The 20,258-nt window shown below is 42.9% G+C and overlaps 1 protein-coding gene across 1 annotated transcript; it reads right to left on the bottom strand.

The window, feature by feature from the left end:
* Positions 1-24: 24 nt before the first annotated feature.
* LOC139543762 (tricarboxylate transport protein B, mitochondrial-like) lies at positions 25-19,927 on the bottom strand. The gene is made up of 9 exons (XM_071350145.1): positions 19,498-19,927; positions 13,750-13,857; positions 10,934-11,033; positions 10,702-10,840; positions 10,485-10,569; positions 3,675-3,779; positions 3,434-3,549; positions 3,243-3,316; positions 25-3,116 (listed from the first exon to the last, which is right to left on the bottom strand). The coding sequence occupies exons 1-9, from the start codon at positions 19,610-19,612 to the stop codon at positions 3,002-3,004; spliced, it is 957 nt and encodes a 318-aa protein (XP_071206246.1). The 5' UTR covers positions 19,613-19,927; the 3' UTR covers positions 25-3,001.
* Between the last annotated feature and the right edge of the window lie 331 nt (positions 19,928-20,258).

Here is a 20,258-nt window from a genome sequence, read left to right as displayed (position 1 = left end):
TAAGAGGCAAAACAGACTCATTCATCTTGTATACAATCCGTTACACTCTTTAATGCACACATGGCATATTCAAAATCCCAAATGCAAATGCTACAAATGTCTCTCAGGCACTACAATCTGCAATGACTGTGCATGGTCTTTCAATAAAACATGCTTACGTAAGATCTTGTCTTGGAGCATAAAAAATAGATGTGTCTTACATTGGGCAGACCATGACAGTGGCAAATTAATTGTTTCATGAAAAATGTCTATTAGGTTTTGCAAAAGATACATCTAGACATCTTAAATAAAAATTGGTGTCCCCAGCCCCTCCACTAACACAACCAAGAAAATATGTATGAATTAATTGTAAATCCAAGGGCATTTATACCTACTCTATAACTGGCAGGTAACATTACCAGGCAATATCTCATCACATTGAGTTAATCAAGGCTGCATTACAAAGATGGTCTGGTAAGCTATACTGTCAACTAGTACCAGTAGATTTGATAAACATCTCAGCAAGGCATCATTGCACTGTGTTATTGTCTATATCAAATTAATCATTGTTTTTAAAGTGTTAAGTGTTATTGTATCATACTGTAAGTCAGTGAGGAAAAACTGACCCAGGTAAGACATGCAACATGAATCATTTCAATTTTAGACATTAGTAGCACTAGAGATGTTATACCAGATTTCTAAAACCATCATAAACTACATTTGCAGGCACAAACAATCATTGTGTAAATATATTTCTGATGGTTCACATTTACAACTGCAAAGTCCCTCACCATCTCAATCTTGGTCAGTTTTTATTTAATTCACTTGAAAAGTGTTGGTTCATTCTGCAGAATGTCTGAGTATACTGTACAACATGTTCATCTCTGTATTCGACAGACACCAAAAAACAGAGATCCTATTAAAAATACTATTTAATTAGGATTCTCATTCTTAATTCCATGCCAAAACAGGGTTATGAGAACCATAGAATAAGAATGGGTAGTAATTAAAAACTGAGTTCTTATTTTAACAATTAATATTATACTACTACATACAGTGCTGTGAAAAAGTATTTGCCCCCTTTCCAATTTTACTGAATGTTATCAGGTCTTCAACCAAAACCTAATACACGATAAAGGGAACCTGAGTGAACAAATTACAACAATTACTTACTTATTTCATGAACAAAATTATACTGCAACACTGAATGCCCCTCTGTGAAAAAGTAATTGCCCCCTTACACTCAGTAACTGGTTGTGCCACCTTTAGCTGCAATGACTTCAACCAAACATTTCCTGTAGTTCTTGATCAGTCTCTCACATCACTGTGGAGGAATTTCGGCCCACTCTTCCATGCAGAACTGCTTTAATAACCTCTATGGGATCGGTGTCCGTAAACCGGGACGGTTGTTGCTAACGTGAGCTAATGTGACTAGAATGACGTTGTAAACAACAGCCAACTTTCCAGGACATAGACATGTCTTATATGGGCAGGAAGCTTAAATTATTGTTAATCTAACTGCAGTGTCCAATTTACAGTAGCTATTACAGTAAAAAAAAATACCATGCTATTTATTGAGTGCACAACAACAAAACACTTATCACAGCAACTGGTTTGATACATTCACCTCTGAAGGTAAATAAATGTACTTACATTCAGTAATCTTGCTCTGATTTGTCATACTAAAGGTCCAAGAGATAAAATGTAGCATAGTTTTGTTTGATAAAGTCAATTTTTATATTAAAATGTTGGAACTGGGTTCTACAGTTTGAACCCCTGCTGCCTCTGGTGGCCAAAATCTAAATTACACCTAGACTCCTATGATTGACCGTTGGTGTAAGGTTCTTACTGTGGAATGCCTGGTTTGGTTTTTGCTAGGCATATACAGACCCGTGTCCTCCAAAAAGTTGACAAGTTTGCCAAAAAGCACCTGGAAGATCATCAAGACTCTTGGAAGCAGGGCCAGTCCTTGCTTTTCTGCCGCCCTAGGCGAGACCACAAAATGCTACCCCTCGCAAAATTAGAAGTCCCAGTATGCAAAATGTTAAATAAGTATATCTTTTTTGTTATTTGAAAACTCAGGTTCCCTTTTGGTTGAAGATCTGATAACATTCAGTATAAAAAAATATGCAAAAATAGAGAAACTCAGAAAGGGGGCAAATACTTTTTCACGACACTGTACATATAGTAGCTCTCTACCATCAAGATATCTCTGAATATAATGATATATAAGGCATTGTGTTGTAATTGCACTCAGGTATGTAAAGCAGCTAAATTTCAGACCTGCATTAAACCTGGAAAACAACACCCATGTGACACGTGAACAGGCATGTCTGTTGTCGTGCTATCATGTGTATGAACGACGGCCTCCACTTCCCTACCAGACCCATTTCACTGGGTCACACCATCATGCTAAATATACAACATGGTCTTTGGAGTTAAAAGCCTTTGATCCTCCTCCTCTCTCATTTCAAGTTTTTTCCTTTGATTTACATCACATTATATTGGGTTTTAGCTATAAGTATTGTTTCATCTTTGATGAATGTTAATGTACAACATAAGATGTTAATAATAGCCATTAGTGTACTGAAGCACTGTCGGTCTAAGACACTTCTCTGGAATGATACAGTGTTCCCATTATTCCAGTCATATAGGCCAAATCCCTCACCCTACCCATGTGCCCTTGCTCACTCCCCCCTGTGGATATAAAGAAGAACAGAGGATGTAGATATAAACAATATGATAGTAGTATCCCCAATAGGATCATAGGCGAAGTGCACTCATCCCCAGATTCTTTACACCTATCATGGCTGCATTTCATTCCAACTGACTAAGCAAACAATGGCAGGGGACAGAGACCAACTTTTTTGTAATGAAATATAACCAGCCATGTCAGATCTGTAAGGAGGTAGCAAGTCATGGATAACCTAAGGAAAGGACAGAGGGATTGGGTTTGGAATCAGGCCATAGCCCCGCCCTGCCGGGGGTTCTCCACTCCGCTGGTTGTCACGGACACGTGATCTCAGTCCGTCTTCCAAACTTTGTTAAGGACCTTCACCACCTCCTCGTAGATTATGAAGACGATGGCTACGTCCATACACACCCTGCCCAGCCTGGGGACTGTACCCTTATAGAACCTGGGGAGAAAGGAAATAATGAAGGAAGGAGGCAAAGAGCAGACACAGGATCAATACAATTATGTCTAATACAAATCGATGAAAATGAGACAGGAGGTCAAAGTTGGTGTGTACAGAGACACTTACGCTTTAGGTCCCTCATGCTTCATGATCTTGACGGCACAGTCCAGGGTGCTTTTGTACTTGTGAGCCTCCAGACCCTGTTAGTAGAGAGAGGGACGGGGTTTAACTAACAAAACGATAGTATAGTAAAAAGTATAGTAAAAGAGATTCAATTCACTGCATGTGACCAGGTCATTAGTAATGGTGGTGTGTACCTGCATCCTGGTTTTGATGACATCCAGAGGAGTGTTTCCAAACACACTGACAGCTCCAGCGAAGGCTCCGAATGCTCCCGTGACCAGAGGGTTAATGGCCTTGTTAGGATCTTCACCTAGGGAACAGAGAGAGACAGAGCAGTGAGACACTCTGGATAAACACACACACACACACACAGGTAAACAACACACACACACACACACAGGAGAGAAGGGTTCAAACTCAGTCGATCTCACACACCTTTGTACCAGTTCCTTAGAGATGTCATGACGTAGAAGCGGATGGCCTGGTTAGATCCCTGTTTCAGTACCGTGGCTGTCAGACCCTGGTACGTCCCCCTCAGACCTGGAGGAGACATAGATAACACAACACCATAACACATCAACACACAGGTCGGACTGCCTTCTGAGAATTCGTAGGCGAGCAAGTAAAACTACACTGCCATCCGTTCTATTGGCAAACATGCAATCATTGGAAAATAAAATTGATGACCTACGAGCAAGATTAAACTACCAATGGGACATTAAACTGTAATATCTAATGTTTCACCGAGTTGTGGCTGAACGACGACATGAACATCATACAGCTGATGGGTTTTACACTGTATCGGCAGGATAGAACAGCAGCCTCTGGTAAGACAAGGGGCAGCTGCCTACGTATATTTTTAAACAACAGCTTTTGCACAATATCTAAGGAAGTCTCAAGGTTTTGCTCGCCTGAGGTAGAGTATCTGATGATAAGCTGTAGACCACACTATCTACCTAGAGAGTTTACCTGTATTTTTCGCAGCTGTCTGCATACCACCACAGACCGATGCTGGCACTAAGACCGCACTCAATGAGCTGTATACCGCCATAAGCAAACAGGAAAACGCTCATCCAGGTGGCGCTCCTAGTGGCCGGGGACTTTAATGCAGGGAAACCTAAATCCATTTTACCAAATTTCCACCAGCATGTTAAATGTGCAACCAGAGGAATAAAATAAAAAAATAAAAAAATAACTCCAGACCACCTTCACTCCACACACAGAGACAAGTACAAAGCTCTCCCTCACCCTCCATTTGGCAAATCTGACCGTAATTCTATCCTCCTGAATCCTGCTTACAAGCTAAAATTAAAGCAGGAAGCACCAGTGGTCGGATGAAGCAGATGCTAAGATAAAGGACGGTTTTGCTAGCACAGGCTGGAATATGTTCCGGGATTCTTCCGATGGCATTGAAAATTAAACCACATCAGTCACTCGCTTCATCAATAAGTGCATCGATGACGTCGTCCCCACAGTGCCTGTGCGTACATGCCATGGATTACATTTTACATTTTACATTACAGGCAACATCCGCACTGAGCTAAAGAGTAGAGATGCCGATTTCAAGGAGCGGGACTCTAACCCGGAAGCATATAAGAAATCCCGCTATGCCCTCAGACGAACCATCAAAAAGGCAAAGCGTCAATACAGGACTAAGATTGAATCGTACTACACTGGCTCCAACGCTCATGGCAGGGCTTGTGGACTATTACAGACTACAAAAGGGAAGCACAGCAGAGACCTGCCCAGTGATACGAGCCTACCAGATGAGCTAAACTACTTCTATGCTCGCTTCGAGGCAAGTAACACTGAAACATGCATGAGAGCATCAGCTGTTCCGGACGACTGTGTGATCACGCTCTCCGCAGCCAACGTGTATAAGACATTAAACAGGTCAACATTCACAAGGCCAGATGGATTACCAGGACGTGTACTCAGAGCATGCACTGACATGCTCTGAGTACTGACATTTTCCACCTCTCCCTGTCCGAGTCTGTAATACCAACATGTTTCAAGCAGACCACCATAGTGCCTGTGCCCAAGAACACTAAGATAACCTGCCTAAACAACAACCGACCCGTAGCACTCACGTCTGTAGCCATGAAGTGCTTCGAAAGGCTGGTCATTGCTCACATCAACACCATTATCCCAGAAACCCTAGACCCAATCAATTTGCATACCGCCCTAACAGATCCACAGATGATGCAATCTCTATTGCACTCCACGCTGCCCTCACCCACCTAGATAAGAGCAATACCTATGTGAGAATGCTGTTAATTGACTACAGCTCAGCGTTCAACACCATAGTCCCCTCCAAGCTTGTCACCAAGTTTAGGACCCTGGGACTGAACACCTCCCTCTGCAACTGGATCCTGGACTTCCTGACGGGTCGACAACAACACATCTGCCACGCTGATCCTCAACATGGGGGCCCCACAGGGGTGTGTGCTTAGTCCCCTTCTGTACTCCCTGTTCACCCACAACTGTGTGGCCAAGCTTGACTCCAACACTTATCAAGTTTGCTAAGGACACAACAGTGATAGGCCTGATCACCGGCGATGATGAGACAGCCTACAGGGAGGTCGTCAGTGACCTGGCAGTGTGGTTCCAGGATAACAACCTCTTCCTCAACGTCAGTAATACCAAGGAGCTGATTGAGGACTACAGCAAAGGGGGGAAGGGGGGAAATCGGCAGGGCTGTAATGGAGCAGGTCAAGAGTTTTAAATGGTCCACACACACTCGCAGTCGTGACGAACCCCTCGAGAGGTTGAAAAGATTTGTCATGGGCACTCAAATCCTCAACAAGTTCTAGAGCTGCACCATTGAAAGCATCTTGACTGGCTGCATCACTGCTTGGTACGGCAACTGCAACACCCACGATCGCATGGCGCGACAGAGGATGGTGCGGACAGCCCAGTACATCACTGGAGCCGAGCTCCCTAACATCCAGGACCTCTATATCAGGCGTTGTGAAAGGAATGCCCAGATTATTATTTTTATACTTCGGCTACCCAAGCCATAGACTGTTCTCTTTGGTTCCGTACGGCAAGCGGTACCAGAGCATCAAGTCTGACACCAACAGGCTCCTGAACAGCTTCTATCCCCAAGCCATAAGACAGCTAAATAGCTAACAAAATGGCTATACGGACTATCTGCATTGATCCTTTTATTTTTACACTGACTCTGCACACGCACAGGACTCTACATACCTCACTCACACACTGACACTCTAACATACAGTCTCTTTCAACAGCTACATGATGGGTCTGTAGACACCACACCCTCTCTTCTTTCTGTGGTTCAGGTGGCAGCAATGTTCCCTCAAAAAAAATTAGGCACTGAGCACAAACTTGAACGTGAAAATTCTGTGCAACTTCCAGCGTGCGTTTACTGTGAACACTGAGGCTGTACCCGCTTTAAGTTACAGTTTTAACAGTGGTCAAGTAGACTACTGTGACTATTTGATCATAATGTAGCCTACCAGAGTGGCCTATCATAAAAACAATGGAGAAAATACATCCCATAACATTTTAACATGGATATAGGTGTTCTATCATTCAACCTACCGTAGCAGCCAATGTGTGGTGTTAAATGTGGCCGTGAGACTTTTGAAAAAAAAAACATGCAGAGCTTGACATTAAACTGTTTATCCACTATCCTTCAGACAAGGAGATTAAAAATGTTGTTTGACGCAAGAAACTACTTTACAAATTATTATTTCCATGCCACTATTACAGAGAATCAGACAAATTATGCTACCTTCTGCCTATTGGCTACTGAGCTTATTCAAGCCTGTCTCAAAATACAACACTGCCCCTTTTAAAGACCAAAAAAAGCTCTTAACCTGACTCACTTTTCAAAGATGTCTAGTAATGTACAGTGAGGGAAAAAAGTATTTGATCCCCTGCTGATTTTGTACGTTTGCCCACTGACAAAGAAATGATCAGTCTATAATTTTAATGGTAGGTTTATTTGAACAGTGAGAGACAGAATATCAACAAAAAAATCCAGAAAAACGCATGTCAAAAATGTTATGAATTGATTTGCATTTTAATGAGGGAAATAAGTATTTGACCCCTCTGCAAAACATGACTTAGTACTTGGTGGCAAAACCCTTGTTGGCAATCACAGAGGTCAGACGTTTCTTGTAGTTGGCCACCAGGTTTGCACACATCTCAGGAGGGATTTTGTCCCACTCCTCTTTGCAGATCTTCTTCAAGTCATTAAGGTTTCGAGGCTGACGTTTGGCAACTCGAACCTTCAGCTCCCTCCACAGATTTTCTATGGGATTAAGATCTGGAGACTGGCTAGGCCACTCCAGGACCTTAATGTGCTTCTTCTTGAGCCACTCCTTTGTTGCCTTGGCCGTGTGTTTTGGGTCATTGTCATGCTGGAATACCCATCCACGACCCATTTTCAATACCCTGGCTGAGGGAAGGAGGTTTTCACCCAAGATTTGACGGTACATGGCCCCGTCCATCGTCCCTTTGATGCGGTGAAGTTGTCCTGTCCCTTTAGCAGAAAAACACCCCCAAAGCATAATGTTTCCACCTCCATGTTTGACGGTGGGGATGGTTTCTTGGGGTCATAGGCAGCATTCCTCCTCCTCCAAACACGGCAAGTTGGGTTGATGCCAAAGAACTCCATGTTGGTCTCATCTGACCACAACACGTTCACCCAGTTGTCCTCTGAATCATTCAGATGTTCATTGGCAAACTTCAGACGGGCATGTATATGTGCTTTCTTGAGCAGGGGGACCTTGCGGGCGCTGCAGGATTTCAGTCCTTCACGGCATAGTGTGTTACCAATTGTTTTCTTGATGACTATGGTCCCAGCTGCCTTGAGATCATTGACAAGATCCTCCTGTGTAGTTCTGGGCTGATTCCTCACCGTTCTCATGATCATTGCAACTCCACGAGGTGAGATCTTGCATGGAGCCCCAGGCTGAGGGAGATTGACAGTTCTTTTGTGTTTCTTCCATTTGCGAATAATCACAGAAACTGTTGTCACCTTCTCACCAAGCTGCTTGGCGATGGTCTTGTAGCCCATTCCAGCCTTGTGTAGGTCTACAATCTTGTCCCTGACATCCTTGGAGAGCTCTTTGGTCTTGGCCATGGTGGAGAGTTTGGAATCTGATTGATTGATTGCTTCTGTGGACAGGTATCTTTTATACAGGTAAGAAACTGAGATTAGGAGCACTCCCTTTAAGAGTGTGCTCCTAATCTCCGTTCGTTACCTGTATGAAAGACACCTGGGAGCCAGAAATCTTTTTGATTGAGAAGGGGTCAAATACTTATTTCCCTCATTAAAATGCAAATCAATTTATAACATTTTTGACATACATTTTTCTGGATATTTTTGTTGTTATTCTGTCTCTCACTGTTCAAATAAACCTACCATTAAAATTATAGACTGATCATTTCTTTGTCAGTGGGCAAACGTACAAAATCAGCAGGGGATCAAATACTTTTTTCCCTCACTGTACATGTTTTGTGCTCCCATATTGCTGACTACAAATTATCTATAACTGGACTAATAACTCACTAACTAGAGGATATGAACAAAATGTGCACACATGGCTACATGCAGCTCTTGCTTTGATCTCAAAACAAGCTCATCTACTCATGACCGCTCATGCTGTAAACACAGTCCAGTTTAAAGTAAATTGCACAGATCATATATGGCAATGGTCTAATTGCACAGATCCATATATGGCAATGATCTAATTGCATAGAGGCCTACTGCAGCTCTGATTGTTTATGCCGCACCGGTCTGTTTAGAGTACGGGCTGAGTCGTGCATGTCAATGCAATAGAATCCTACTCCGATGCGTTCTGCCTACAACAAAATCTCTTATATTGTTCGTTTTGTTTTGGTATGTTGCATTGAAAGTGGCTAATATTGTGTTGATTTAATCACAATTGCCACAGTAAAGGGAAACATTGATAGGGTTAACAGGGAAAACTCTAGAACAGTGGTCACAAACCTCTTCTGAGTCAAGATCACTTTGAGTCAAAACGCAAGCCGAGATCTACCGCTCAGATTTATTTTTAAACATGACTTAAAAAAACGTAAGCCTGTGCATCATTAACCAATTAAAAACAGTACTGTAGCAATGAGGTTTGTGCAGTAAGCTATAGGTCCAATACATTGTCACCACATATTGGCTTTGCTTGAATTGCCCTGCCAATGCATTGCTGTTCGGGCCATTTTTTGGAGGTAGGCTATATGATCACACCGGTAATAGATCCTTTGTTGTATTACTTGTGAGTCACAGCTGAGTGAGCATACATTTAAATAATTCGCTTTTTATTTTACTGGGCTGATGGTGCCTGCATCTAATGGTCAGTCTCAGTGGAGAGAGAGAGAGCAGCAGACTGAGGGACCGCCTCTCAACATCCCTCCGCTGACACTGACCAAAAAGAGAAACAGTCTTCCAGCTGATGGCGAAACTCGAGTCGTACCACATCATTTTTTACCTCATGCACAAATTCAAGTTGTTACTCCTATGAACAGAGGAAGTGAAATATTCCTTGAGCCGCTAATAATAACAACGCATGCCTATAGATACATTTTCCTACTCATACATTACTGCTGCAGTGCTCGTTGTAGCGCTGAGTTGAAATAGGAAGAGCGCACATTTTATGGCTCATAAAATTGTTGAATACAAAGTGTTGACAGTGCTGAATAAGAATTTAAACATGAATACACTCATAAAAACAGCAGCTCTTTGCTGTATTCGTTGACAGTCTCTCTCTAGTCATGGTTTTAAACGTTTTGAAATCTCACAGTATCAACTTCGCTGTAGCCTTACATGCCTGCTACGTCACTGCAGACACAGTAATCTGAGATTACCAGCGGTAGGCCTATAGAGCACTTGATTAGCTCTCCGGAGCCGCCGGGAAGGCAGAGTTTGTACCTTCAGACACATGAAATGGTTCAAAATGGAAACAGTTCACCTGATTCGGGTGCGCGTACAGACAACAGCCCCAGACAACAAAAAGAAATAGGAACAAGGCTTTATGGTTGGGTTTTTTACAGAAATGTTTGCCGATCGACTAGGAATGCCTTGGAGATCGACCGGTTGGTGACCACTGCTCTAGAAAGTTGAGCGTAGTTCAATCTCGTACTTCTCTCTGTGGGCTGATATTTATTCCGTGCAGCAGTCCTGGGGGAGCTGCGAGGCAGTCTCGGGGGAACATTGGGTGGCAGTAAACTCACACAGTGTCTGTCTCCCTTCCCTACCTTCTGTTCTGACGATCTCCCTTACTCCATGGAAGAATCCCCGGTACTTTGGGTTGGCTGACGATTGGTCATGGATAAACTTTACCTGAAATGACAAGAGGACGACACAGATTCAAATTATATGCAGACCTTTGTTTTTCAAACTAGTAACGTCACACACCGACACATGCAGATAACAGTTTAAGATTTCCTTAAGTCGTTTAAGACACACACACACCTTGACCGTCTCCATGGGGCAGACCACCACCACAGCCTCAGCCACTCCAGCTCCCAGCCCACAGAGAAGACCCCGGGTACTGTCCAGCTTCCCACTCTCATCACGCATCTTATTACTGAGGAACTCAAACACACCAAACCTGATAGAGAGGATGTCAGGGACATATTAAAAATGGAACGAGACAGAGGATGAGGCAGAGAGATGGACAGTGTGTGGTGTGATGTGTGTGTACCTGACAGCTGCTTTGGGTATGGAGCCATAGAGCAATGAGCTGAGCCCTCTGTACAGACCCCTCACCCCATAACCATCTACCGTCTGCTTCACACAGTCAACTACAGGGAGGGTAAGGAAGAGATGGAGAGAGAATCAGAGTGAGAGAGGACACAAAACATACACAGTCAACTGCAGATATTTCAAATCACTGAGTTGTTTTTTTGCATGGTGTTTCGTGCATGTTACCTGTGGAACATTCAACGTTATTTTAACAAATTACTTAGTGCATTGTACGGGTACAGGAAACTGTTAGTGAGAGTCATGGTGCTAGCAGCTACAGTTAAGTCCAGGAGAGTGAACTCTCAGTACTGACTGACTAACATGTTGTTTCAGACAGACTCCAGGCCAAAGTCCAGTGACTCTGAACATACAGATAACACGGCTAGGCTGAACAAACACACACAGGAAGCTCTGAAGTTCTCAGGAAAGGGGCAGGCACTCACTAGCAGTGTAGTGGTGTGGGGGCTGTGCTTTGGCAAAGTGGGTCTGGTTATATCCTGCCTGGTTGGCCCTGTCCGGGGGTATAGTCGGACAGGGCCACAGTGTCTCCCGACCCCTCCTGTCTCAGCCTTCAGTAATTATGCTGCAATAGTTTGTGTCGAGGGGCTAGGGTCAGTCTGTTATATCTGGAGTATTTCTCCTGTCTTATCCAGTGTGAATTTAAGAGCTCTCTCTCTCAAAAGCCAACTGACATTTACTCCTGAGATGCTGACCTGTTGCACCCTCTACCACACTGTGATTATTATTATTATTATTATTATTTGACCCTGCTGGTCATCTATGAATGTTTGAACATCTTGGCCATGTACTGTTATAATCTCCACCCGGCACAGCCAGAAGAGGACTGGCCACCCCTCAGAGCCTGGTTCCTCTCTATGTCTCTTCCTAGGTTCCTGTCTTTCTAGGGAGTTGTTCCTAGCCACTGTGCTTCTACATCTGCATTGCTTGCCGTTTGGGGTTTTAGGCTGGATTTCTGTACAGGACTTTGTGACATCGGCTGATGTAAAAAGGGCTTTATAAATACATTTGATTGATAGAGCCGCTGTTTTAATACACAAACATTTCCACTTTGGACCTCTCCTATTGAGTTACAGATCCCTTGCTCAAGGCTTTTTATTAATCTGACATGTAAGGCCTACTGTAAGGCCTCATGCAAACAGCTGCTGACACCCACACAGTATTCAAGAGCATGTTGTGTCTCAATATGGTCTAAGCTACAAAATATGCAAATATGCAAATAATCTAAGTTAATGTGTTTTCAATAAATTATTAAACAGTTTGACAACCCAGTTTTTTTAGCTTTTAAATTATATCAAACTCAACCGTTTATCTTTTCCAGTGATGAAGACATGGATGTCTCATGGTAGGGTGGGCTATGCAAAATGGGTCAACTGAATGTTTTGGCATTCAGGTCCAAAAAGTCACTTTGACCTTCTTCCATGGGTAAACATGTATGGAAAGTTTTTGTTTAAAACAAATGGGATGCTGTCAAAAAAAACTAATATTTCCCTCTCCTGTTTAGGAGCAACTGTTGGCAAGCTGTATCAGTGCACCAGGTCTGAAACCAAGAGGGTCCTTAACAGCTTCTACCCCCAAGCCATGAGACTGCTAAACAAGATAGCTAATCAAACGGCTACCAGGACTACCTGCATTGACCCTTTTTTGAACTAACTCTATGCACACACACTGGACTCTACCCACGCATACTAAACTGACACCCCAACACACACACTACATACGCCCACACATAACATGTGCACACATGCATACGGACGCCACACACACGCTTTAACACTCACCACTCACTGCTACTGTCTATCTAGTCACTTTACCCCTACTATGTACAGTACCAGTCAAAAGTTTGGACACACCTACTCATTCAAGAGTTTCTTTATTTGTACTATTTTCTACATTATAGAATAATAGTGAAGACATCAAAGCTATGAAATAACACATATGGAATCATGTAGTAATCAAACAAGTGTTAAACAAATCAAAATATACTACAATATTCTGCAGCGATACGCCATCCCATCTGGTTTGCGCTCAGTGGGACAATCATTTATTTTTCAACAGGACAATGACTCAACACACCTCCAGGCTGTGTAAGGGCTATTTGACCAAGAAGGAGAGTGATGGGGTGCTGCATCAGATGACCTGGCCTCCACAATCACCCGACTTCATCCCAATTGAGATGGTTTGGGATGAGTTGTACCGCAGAGTGAAGGAAAAGCAGCCAACAAGTGTTTAGCATATGTGGGAACTCCATCAAGACTGTTGGAAAGCATTCCTCATGATGCTGGTTGAGAGAATGCAAAGAGTGTGCAAAGTTGTCATCAAGGCACTTTAAAGAATCTAAAATCTATTTTGATTTGTTTAACACTTTTTTGGTTACTACATTATTCCATATGTGTTATTTCATAGTTTTGATGTCTTCACTATTATTCTACAATGTCAAAAATAGTAAAAATAAAGAAAGACCCTTGAATGAGTAGGTGTGTCCTAACTTTTGACTGGTACTGTACATACTACCTCAATTACCTTGTACCCATGCACATCGACTCGGTACTGGAACTCCCTGTATATAGCCAAATTATTTTTACTTATTATTTTTTATTCATTGAATTTATTCCTCATGTCACTTTCTATTTAAATGAATACAATCTTTAACTCTGCATTGTTGGAAAAGGGCCCATAAGTACGCATTTCACTGTTAGTCTACACCTGTTGAAGCATGTAGCATGTGACAAATAAAATTTCATTTGAGATACCCACCAATGCCTTTATATCTGGGAGGGTTGGCCTTCTCATCCAACTGCAGCTGAGTCTTCACATACTCTGTAGGGAATGTAATACAGATCTCTATTCCTCCAGCAATACCACCTAGAGAGAGAAAGGGAGAGACAGAAAAGTTATGGTCGTTAGGCTGATCTCTATACCCCCTGCTCCATCTGGAACAACAGACAAGTTCAGTTAAAGGCTTGTGTCTTCTCTGCTGGCTGAATAGATGCCATCATTGTATGTATAACGTGTTATTACTACATTCACAAATAAAATATTTTAAAATATAATAAAGTATCAGTGTCTCAAAAAAATAAATAAACGGATTTAATTAAGAGAACTTTTCTCTGTAACTGTAGTTTTATCGGTAACCTCCTGGTTCCACCTTAACAGCCGGAGCTCCACACATCTGCAGTTGAACGGCGAACAGGAAGAACGGCTCTGATTGGCTGAGCTGGGATTCTGCCCACAGGATACGCCCCTCTGCTCTGATCAGTGGGGGTGTGATTCCACTGACAGAGAGAGGTAAGACGTCAGCATGTTTCAGTTCGGAACTCAGCTAGCCGAACGAGTGTGCTCGCATATTCCCTTAAAATACCTTTGCTTGAAAAACGAGAAAAAGTACTGTTTGTCCATTTTGAGACGCCGTAGCCAGTATACACTTCCTCAATGTGTAACTAATCTAAGAGAACTCAAGACATTTGTCATTAATTTTGACGTTTTTGCCGAATAGATCTTTCGCGCAGTTTTACATCCAACTAAGATGTTTGGTGAATGACAACGAGTCGTCTCTCGTTGAATGACAACAGACACTTTATTGAAGAATCCCTACTGTTGACCAATCACCGATGAAGGGGCGTAGACTTCGGCTCCGAACTTCGGCTTGCCTCCAGAAAAAAAGTGGTGAGACCGAACAGCCGAAAAACCCTCACCAAAGGCCATACGAAAATGTCGTCATAACATATGCACTAACTCTACCGAACTTCTCTCACACAGAGTCGTCATAAACCTATAGAGTTTGTTGCTGGCAAAAAACAAACTTTGGGTCAAGGGGCAACTCCATAAGAGCTGAGCAAACTGTCTTCCAAGTTCTCAAACAGTTATGTGACAACATAGCGTGCTCAAGCACTTATCTCTAACCAGTTAACTGAACAATCCCCATTGAAAATCTGTTAGATTTGAAGTGGGGAAAGCGGACCCTAATGTGTGTGTGGGAAACGTCCTGGTTGAGTTCAAACATCAACCCCATGCTGATGCTTGGAAAGAGACATTTGTTGAGGCTCTGGACTTCAGCATGCCTTTCACCTCTACACACAAGCATGCAGGGCAGTCAGTCCCACACAGGAATAGTCATGCAACACTTCATTATCCACAAGCACACACACAATTAGTCCCTCTTAGTAGCGGTGTGTGGGTAAAAATAAAAAATAAATCACTGGGGAAGCCAAGCCCCCCCCCCCCCCCCAAAGCCATTTTACAACCTACACTACATGACAAAATATGTGGACACCTGCTCGCCGGACATCTCATTCCATTATCATGGGCATTAATATGGAGTTGTTTCCCCTTTTGCTGCTATAACAGCCTCCACTCTTCTGGAAGGCTTTCCACTAGATGTTGGAACATTGCTGCAGGGACTTGCTTCCATTCAGCCACAAGAGCATTAGTGAGGTCGGGCACTGATGTTGGGCGATTAGGCCTGGCTTGCAGTTGGCGGTCCAATTCATCCCAAAAGTGTTTGATAAGGATGAGGTCAGAGCTCTGTGTAGCCCAGTCAAGTTCTTCCACACCGATCTCAACAAACCATTTCTGTATGGACCTCGCTTTGTGCACAGTGGCATTGTCATGCTGAAACAGGAAAGGGCCTTCCCCAAACTGTTGCCACAGAGTTGGAAGCACAGAATCATCTAGAATGTCATTGTATGCTGTAGCGTTAAGATTTGCCTTCACTGGAACTAAGGGGCCTAGCCCGAACCATGAACAAACAGCCCCAGACCATTATTACTCCTCCACCAAACTTGGCAGTTGGCACTATGCATTGGGGCAGGTAGCGTTCCCATGGCGTTTGCCAATCCCAGATTCGTCCGTCAGACTGCCAGATGGATTAGCGTGATTCGTCACTCCAGAGAGCGCGCTTCCACTGCTCCAGAGTCCAATGGCGGCGAGCTTTACACCACTCCAGCCAACGCTTGGCATTGCGCATGGTGATCTTAGGCTTGTGTGCGGCTGCTCGGCCATGGAAACCCATTTTATAACGGTCCAGAGGAACAGTTCTTGTGCCGACGTTACTTTCAGAAGCAATTTGGAACTCGGTAGTGAGTGTTGCAACCGAGGACAGGCTATTCGTACATGCGTCACCATTCGGCAGTACCATTCTGTGAGCTTGTGTGGCCTACCACTTCGCGGCTGAGCCATTGTTGCTCCTAGACATTTCCACTTCACAATAACTGACTTGTTGGAAAGGTGGCATCCTATTAAGGTGCCAAGTTGAAAGTCACGGAGCTCTTCAGTAAGGACATTCTGCTGGCAATGTTTGTCTATGGAGATTGCATGGCGGTGTCCTCGATTTTTATACACCTGTCAGCAACGGGTGTGGCTGAAATAGCTGAATCCTCTCATTTGAAGGGGTGTCCACATACTTTTGCATATATAGTGTATGTGTTGAGATACTTGCGTTGTTTGCTCTATAACCTGTTAGTTCCTATGCCTTGCGACCGTGATATATAGGCCTAAGGCCAAGGAAATAAGATACAGTGTTAGAATAAATTCAACCAGTTTCATCACAAAACTGGAGCGCAACCTCTGTCCGTTGAAGTCCACAAAGCATATTGCATGTAACAAATAGTTACATGACCTACAGCATCCTAACCTTAGACATCCAGATTGCCTCCCACAATTTTCAAATGTTCCGGCTTAACAAGTCTGCATGTAACAGAAAACTTTAGTTTGGCATAGAGGAACTACGTCACTACCTTATCCGCTTGAATAAAAAACAAAATAGTAGCTAGCAAGATGGAGATGAGTGGTTCTTTTTAATGAGTGCATTTCTGAAGTGGCTAGTTTGCATAAACTAGCTTCACCTAAAAACCACTTCAAAGTTTCTCCTGCAAACTTTGGTTTCGAATCACAACGTTCTGGCATGTCTACCTCGTGATTTGTTGGGAGAGTTGTCTGTCTGAAGAGGGCCCACCCCAGAATTCTTTTTCTTCCCCTTATCAAAAAGCTGCCTAAAGAGTCAGGTTTTTTTCCACTAGTAGGCTCATGTTCATTATCTTGTTATTACACAGTAGGCTAGAAATTCTGTCCAGTGCCCGGCTCTTCCTGTCATACCGTTAGATATTTTATAATTAGACATGTCTAATTGTTTCCTCATACCAGGCCAGTCATTCATTCCCTACTCTACTATTCTAAGGAAGCAGGTGTCAGCTGAATTATAAAAAGGCACACAACCTGCGAGATAAGGCGCAAGCCAAACGACTGCATGTTTCGCCAGGTATAACTTCATCTGGGTAGATAAGGGTGTGTTGAGTGCCATAGTAATGCTCAACAACATTACTAATTCATTGAATGGCATTTATAGCACCCTTTGTTAGGTCTCAGAGTACTTTGCATTCTATGGGGGGGGTAATCAAGTTAAAAAAGTGGACTAAAGAGTGAACATTGAAGAAAAAGTATAACACCCCCCCCCCCCTCCCCGCCAGCATGCGCCCCTGGTCTGGTGAAAGGGTGTTGTAAACCAGCTGCATGTGTGCCGTGTGTGAAGCAGTGTGTCTGTGCAGGAGTGTGTGTGTGTGTGTGTGTGTGTGTACAGGAGTGTGTGTGCTCTCTGAACTGCAGAAGTGTGTGCAGTTTATGCTGTGTCATCATGGCTCATGGATTCAGGCACACAGCACTGTGCTGCACTGCAGGCCTCAGCCCCCTGTCAAGCACTCACACTATTGGGTGAATCTCACTGGTAGTGTAAAAGGTTTCCTGTCATCTCCTTTCCTTTATCTGGTTTGATTGTGAACACTTCCTGGTAGACATCCATCATATTGCTCTCATCTATCCTGTGAGCGCAAATGAGTAGGCCCCGATAGCTTACAATTTACTCCAGGTGAAAGCGTAGTTGACTGACAAGGATAGGCTGATAGGCAAAAAAGATTGTCATATGAAGCTTTACGGCTTGCTCTGTAATAGTAGTAGTAGTTCTTACATTAATTTGAATGTTTCAAAATACAAAAACATGAATATTGAAAATAAACCATAATTGAGTCAGCAAATGTTTCAATACATTGTCATAGTAGGCAATGTAACCAATCACAGCCCTCCTTTTACTTATATCATTGCCCATAGACCAGCGTTTCCCAAACTCGGTCATGGGGACCCATTTCGTTTTTTGCCCTAGCCCTACCCAGCTAATTAAAATAATCAAAGCTCGATGATTACTTGAATCAGCTGTGTAGTGCTAGGGCAAAAAACAAAATGTGCACCCCTTGGGGTCCCCAGGACCGAGTTTGGGAAACGCTGCCAAAAAGTATATTATGTTCAACAATATATTTTAGAAAATTGCCAAGTCAAACATTTTATATATTCATGTTTATTTTACAATACTAATACATTTATGTCAGAACATTTCTATTGAAATCAGTATACTTCTCATATTTCAGAGCAAGCGGTAAAGCTTCATATGACACACATTTTAGCTTTGTTGCGCCAACATGGAGTCTTAAAAGAGGCCTGGGTATGGCCAAACTGTAATAAATATAACTTTTATTAATTATTTATTATGCTTTTAGATACAAAATGTCAAATATATGTCAACAATCCGTCTTCCAAAGCACCATGCTATGGAATACATTTCGTTAAAATCCCCCAAATCATGGTATTTTTTGTCTGGGTTTCAAGAGGAATAACAGATCGCTCACACAGACACGTTGAATCAAAGGCTAAAAGGGCAAATTGATAGTTCAACAGATGCAGCCAGTCCTTCTGAACTATAGTCGAAATGAGGTGTGCACTTTGGGAGTGCCCAATTTGAAGACAATCCAGGCATAGACATTGCAAACAATTTTTCTTCTTCCAAACAATTAAATACAGTCTTGTATTCCTAAAGTCTCATATGCGTTCAATAATGATCATATTGCAGCTCCATGTGCACACACATACACACACCAGGCAGGCTGCAGTTTCATGCCACTCCTCAAGTTCCACAGTGACAGTACATCACCCTCAAAGGGTGACTAGTTACTTTGGAATCACAAACTTCCCCATCAGTCACAAAAAACAAGGCATATGACCAGATACACAATATCTCATGCCAAAGCACATTGGATACTTACTTGCCACTGGTGTTGTTTTAGAGGCAGTTTGGACACCCTGTCAAGCACAGCACATAAATGTGTTGCTATACTGTGATCAAATGTGCATTACTCCCTAGCAACTGACACGTAGTTCAAGAAGAAATTAAGAAAAAAGGCTGAATAGATTAGTAGACTTAAATAATTATTTACTACACTAACAAAGTTCACGTCAATGTTGCCTCCCATGGCAAGCTCTATACAGTAGGCAGGCAATAGTGTTGAAATATCTTGCTACAAAACAGACTGCCACTACAAAAGTAAAAAGAAAACCCTGTATAATATATTGTATTGTCACAGTGACACAGGTTACAACGTAACAAGGCGCTATAATGAACGCTGCCTGAATTGTGAAGCAATATCAGCAGCCTACACAAGGAAAGATGAATGAATGTATCCTTACCTGCTAGAATGGCTTTGCCAGGGTGGGTGAGTTTGGCTTTTCCTGCTGGGGGAGCGGCGGCGGCCACACAGTGGGGTCTGTGGAATGGACTCACAAATGTGGGATTCCTGGACATGTTGGCAACAATCGGCCCCCAAAACAGCCTAGAACTTGTTCACTTCTAGGACGACACTCGTTATCCCTCCCGATCGTCAGCCTCCGTGCAATCCAGCGCTTTGAGCACAAATTGCGCCTCGATCACACCTACAGCGTCTTGGTGTGCGATCACGTACAAAGGCGATGTTGATAATTGGAAACCGCCCAGCTCAAAAGCTAATGTGTCCTCCACTTTTGACAGTTGAAGTTCACTCATGCATTGCAAGTGTTTACAGGCGGGGCTTTCACCCTTCCACCTAAAAAGAGAACGTCTCCATATTTTTCACAAACAAACCCGATTTAAGGTGGAACGGGAAATTCCCTCAGCTGCTTTGATTAGCCTAGTAGTTCACAGTGCCATAGTCCAGACAGAATAACTACAGCCTCCCCTAAAGAAATATATCAGTCAGTAGCCTAGTGTTATTCATAGCGGCCCCATAGCCCTTGTTGGCCTCAACCACCTTTATAAGGTAGACTTTATAAAAACAGTTTCGGACATTGACCTCTTCAAACAACCTGTACATTTCTTAGGGTGGCCTGGTATGTAGTTATAAACAAAAATATTCACCAATGTGACCCCCACATTGGGCTTTAAAATATATATATATTATTTAACTAGGAAAGTC

Source organism: Salvelinus alpinus, chromosome 18 (genome assembly GCF_045679555.1).
Source record: "Salvelinus alpinus chromosome 18, SLU_Salpinus.1, whole genome shotgun sequence".
NCBI lineage: Eukaryota > Metazoa > Chordata > Actinopteri > Salmoniformes > Salmonidae > Salvelinus > Salvelinus alpinus.
The sequence above is the reverse complement of the archived record's forward strand: the minus strand, read 5'-3'. Positions and strand labels throughout refer to the sequence as shown.

What these genes read in the sequence shown, in the direction of transcription:
- LOC139543762 (XM_071350145.1), bottom strand. Translation starts at nt 19,612, where the DNA reads ATGTCCAGGAATCCCACATTTGTGAGTCCATTCCACAGACCCCACTGT. An exon ending in ATACCCAAAGCAGCTGTCAG is followed by an intron (nt 10,841 to 10,933) that starts GTACACACACAT and finishes CCTCTCTATCAG; the next exon opens with GTTTGGTGTGTTTGAGTTCC. An exon ending in GGAGATCGTCAGAACAGAAG is followed by an intron (nt 3,780 to 10,484) that starts GTAGGGAAGGGA and finishes TGTCTCCTCCAG; the next exon opens with GTCTGAGGGGGACGTACCAG.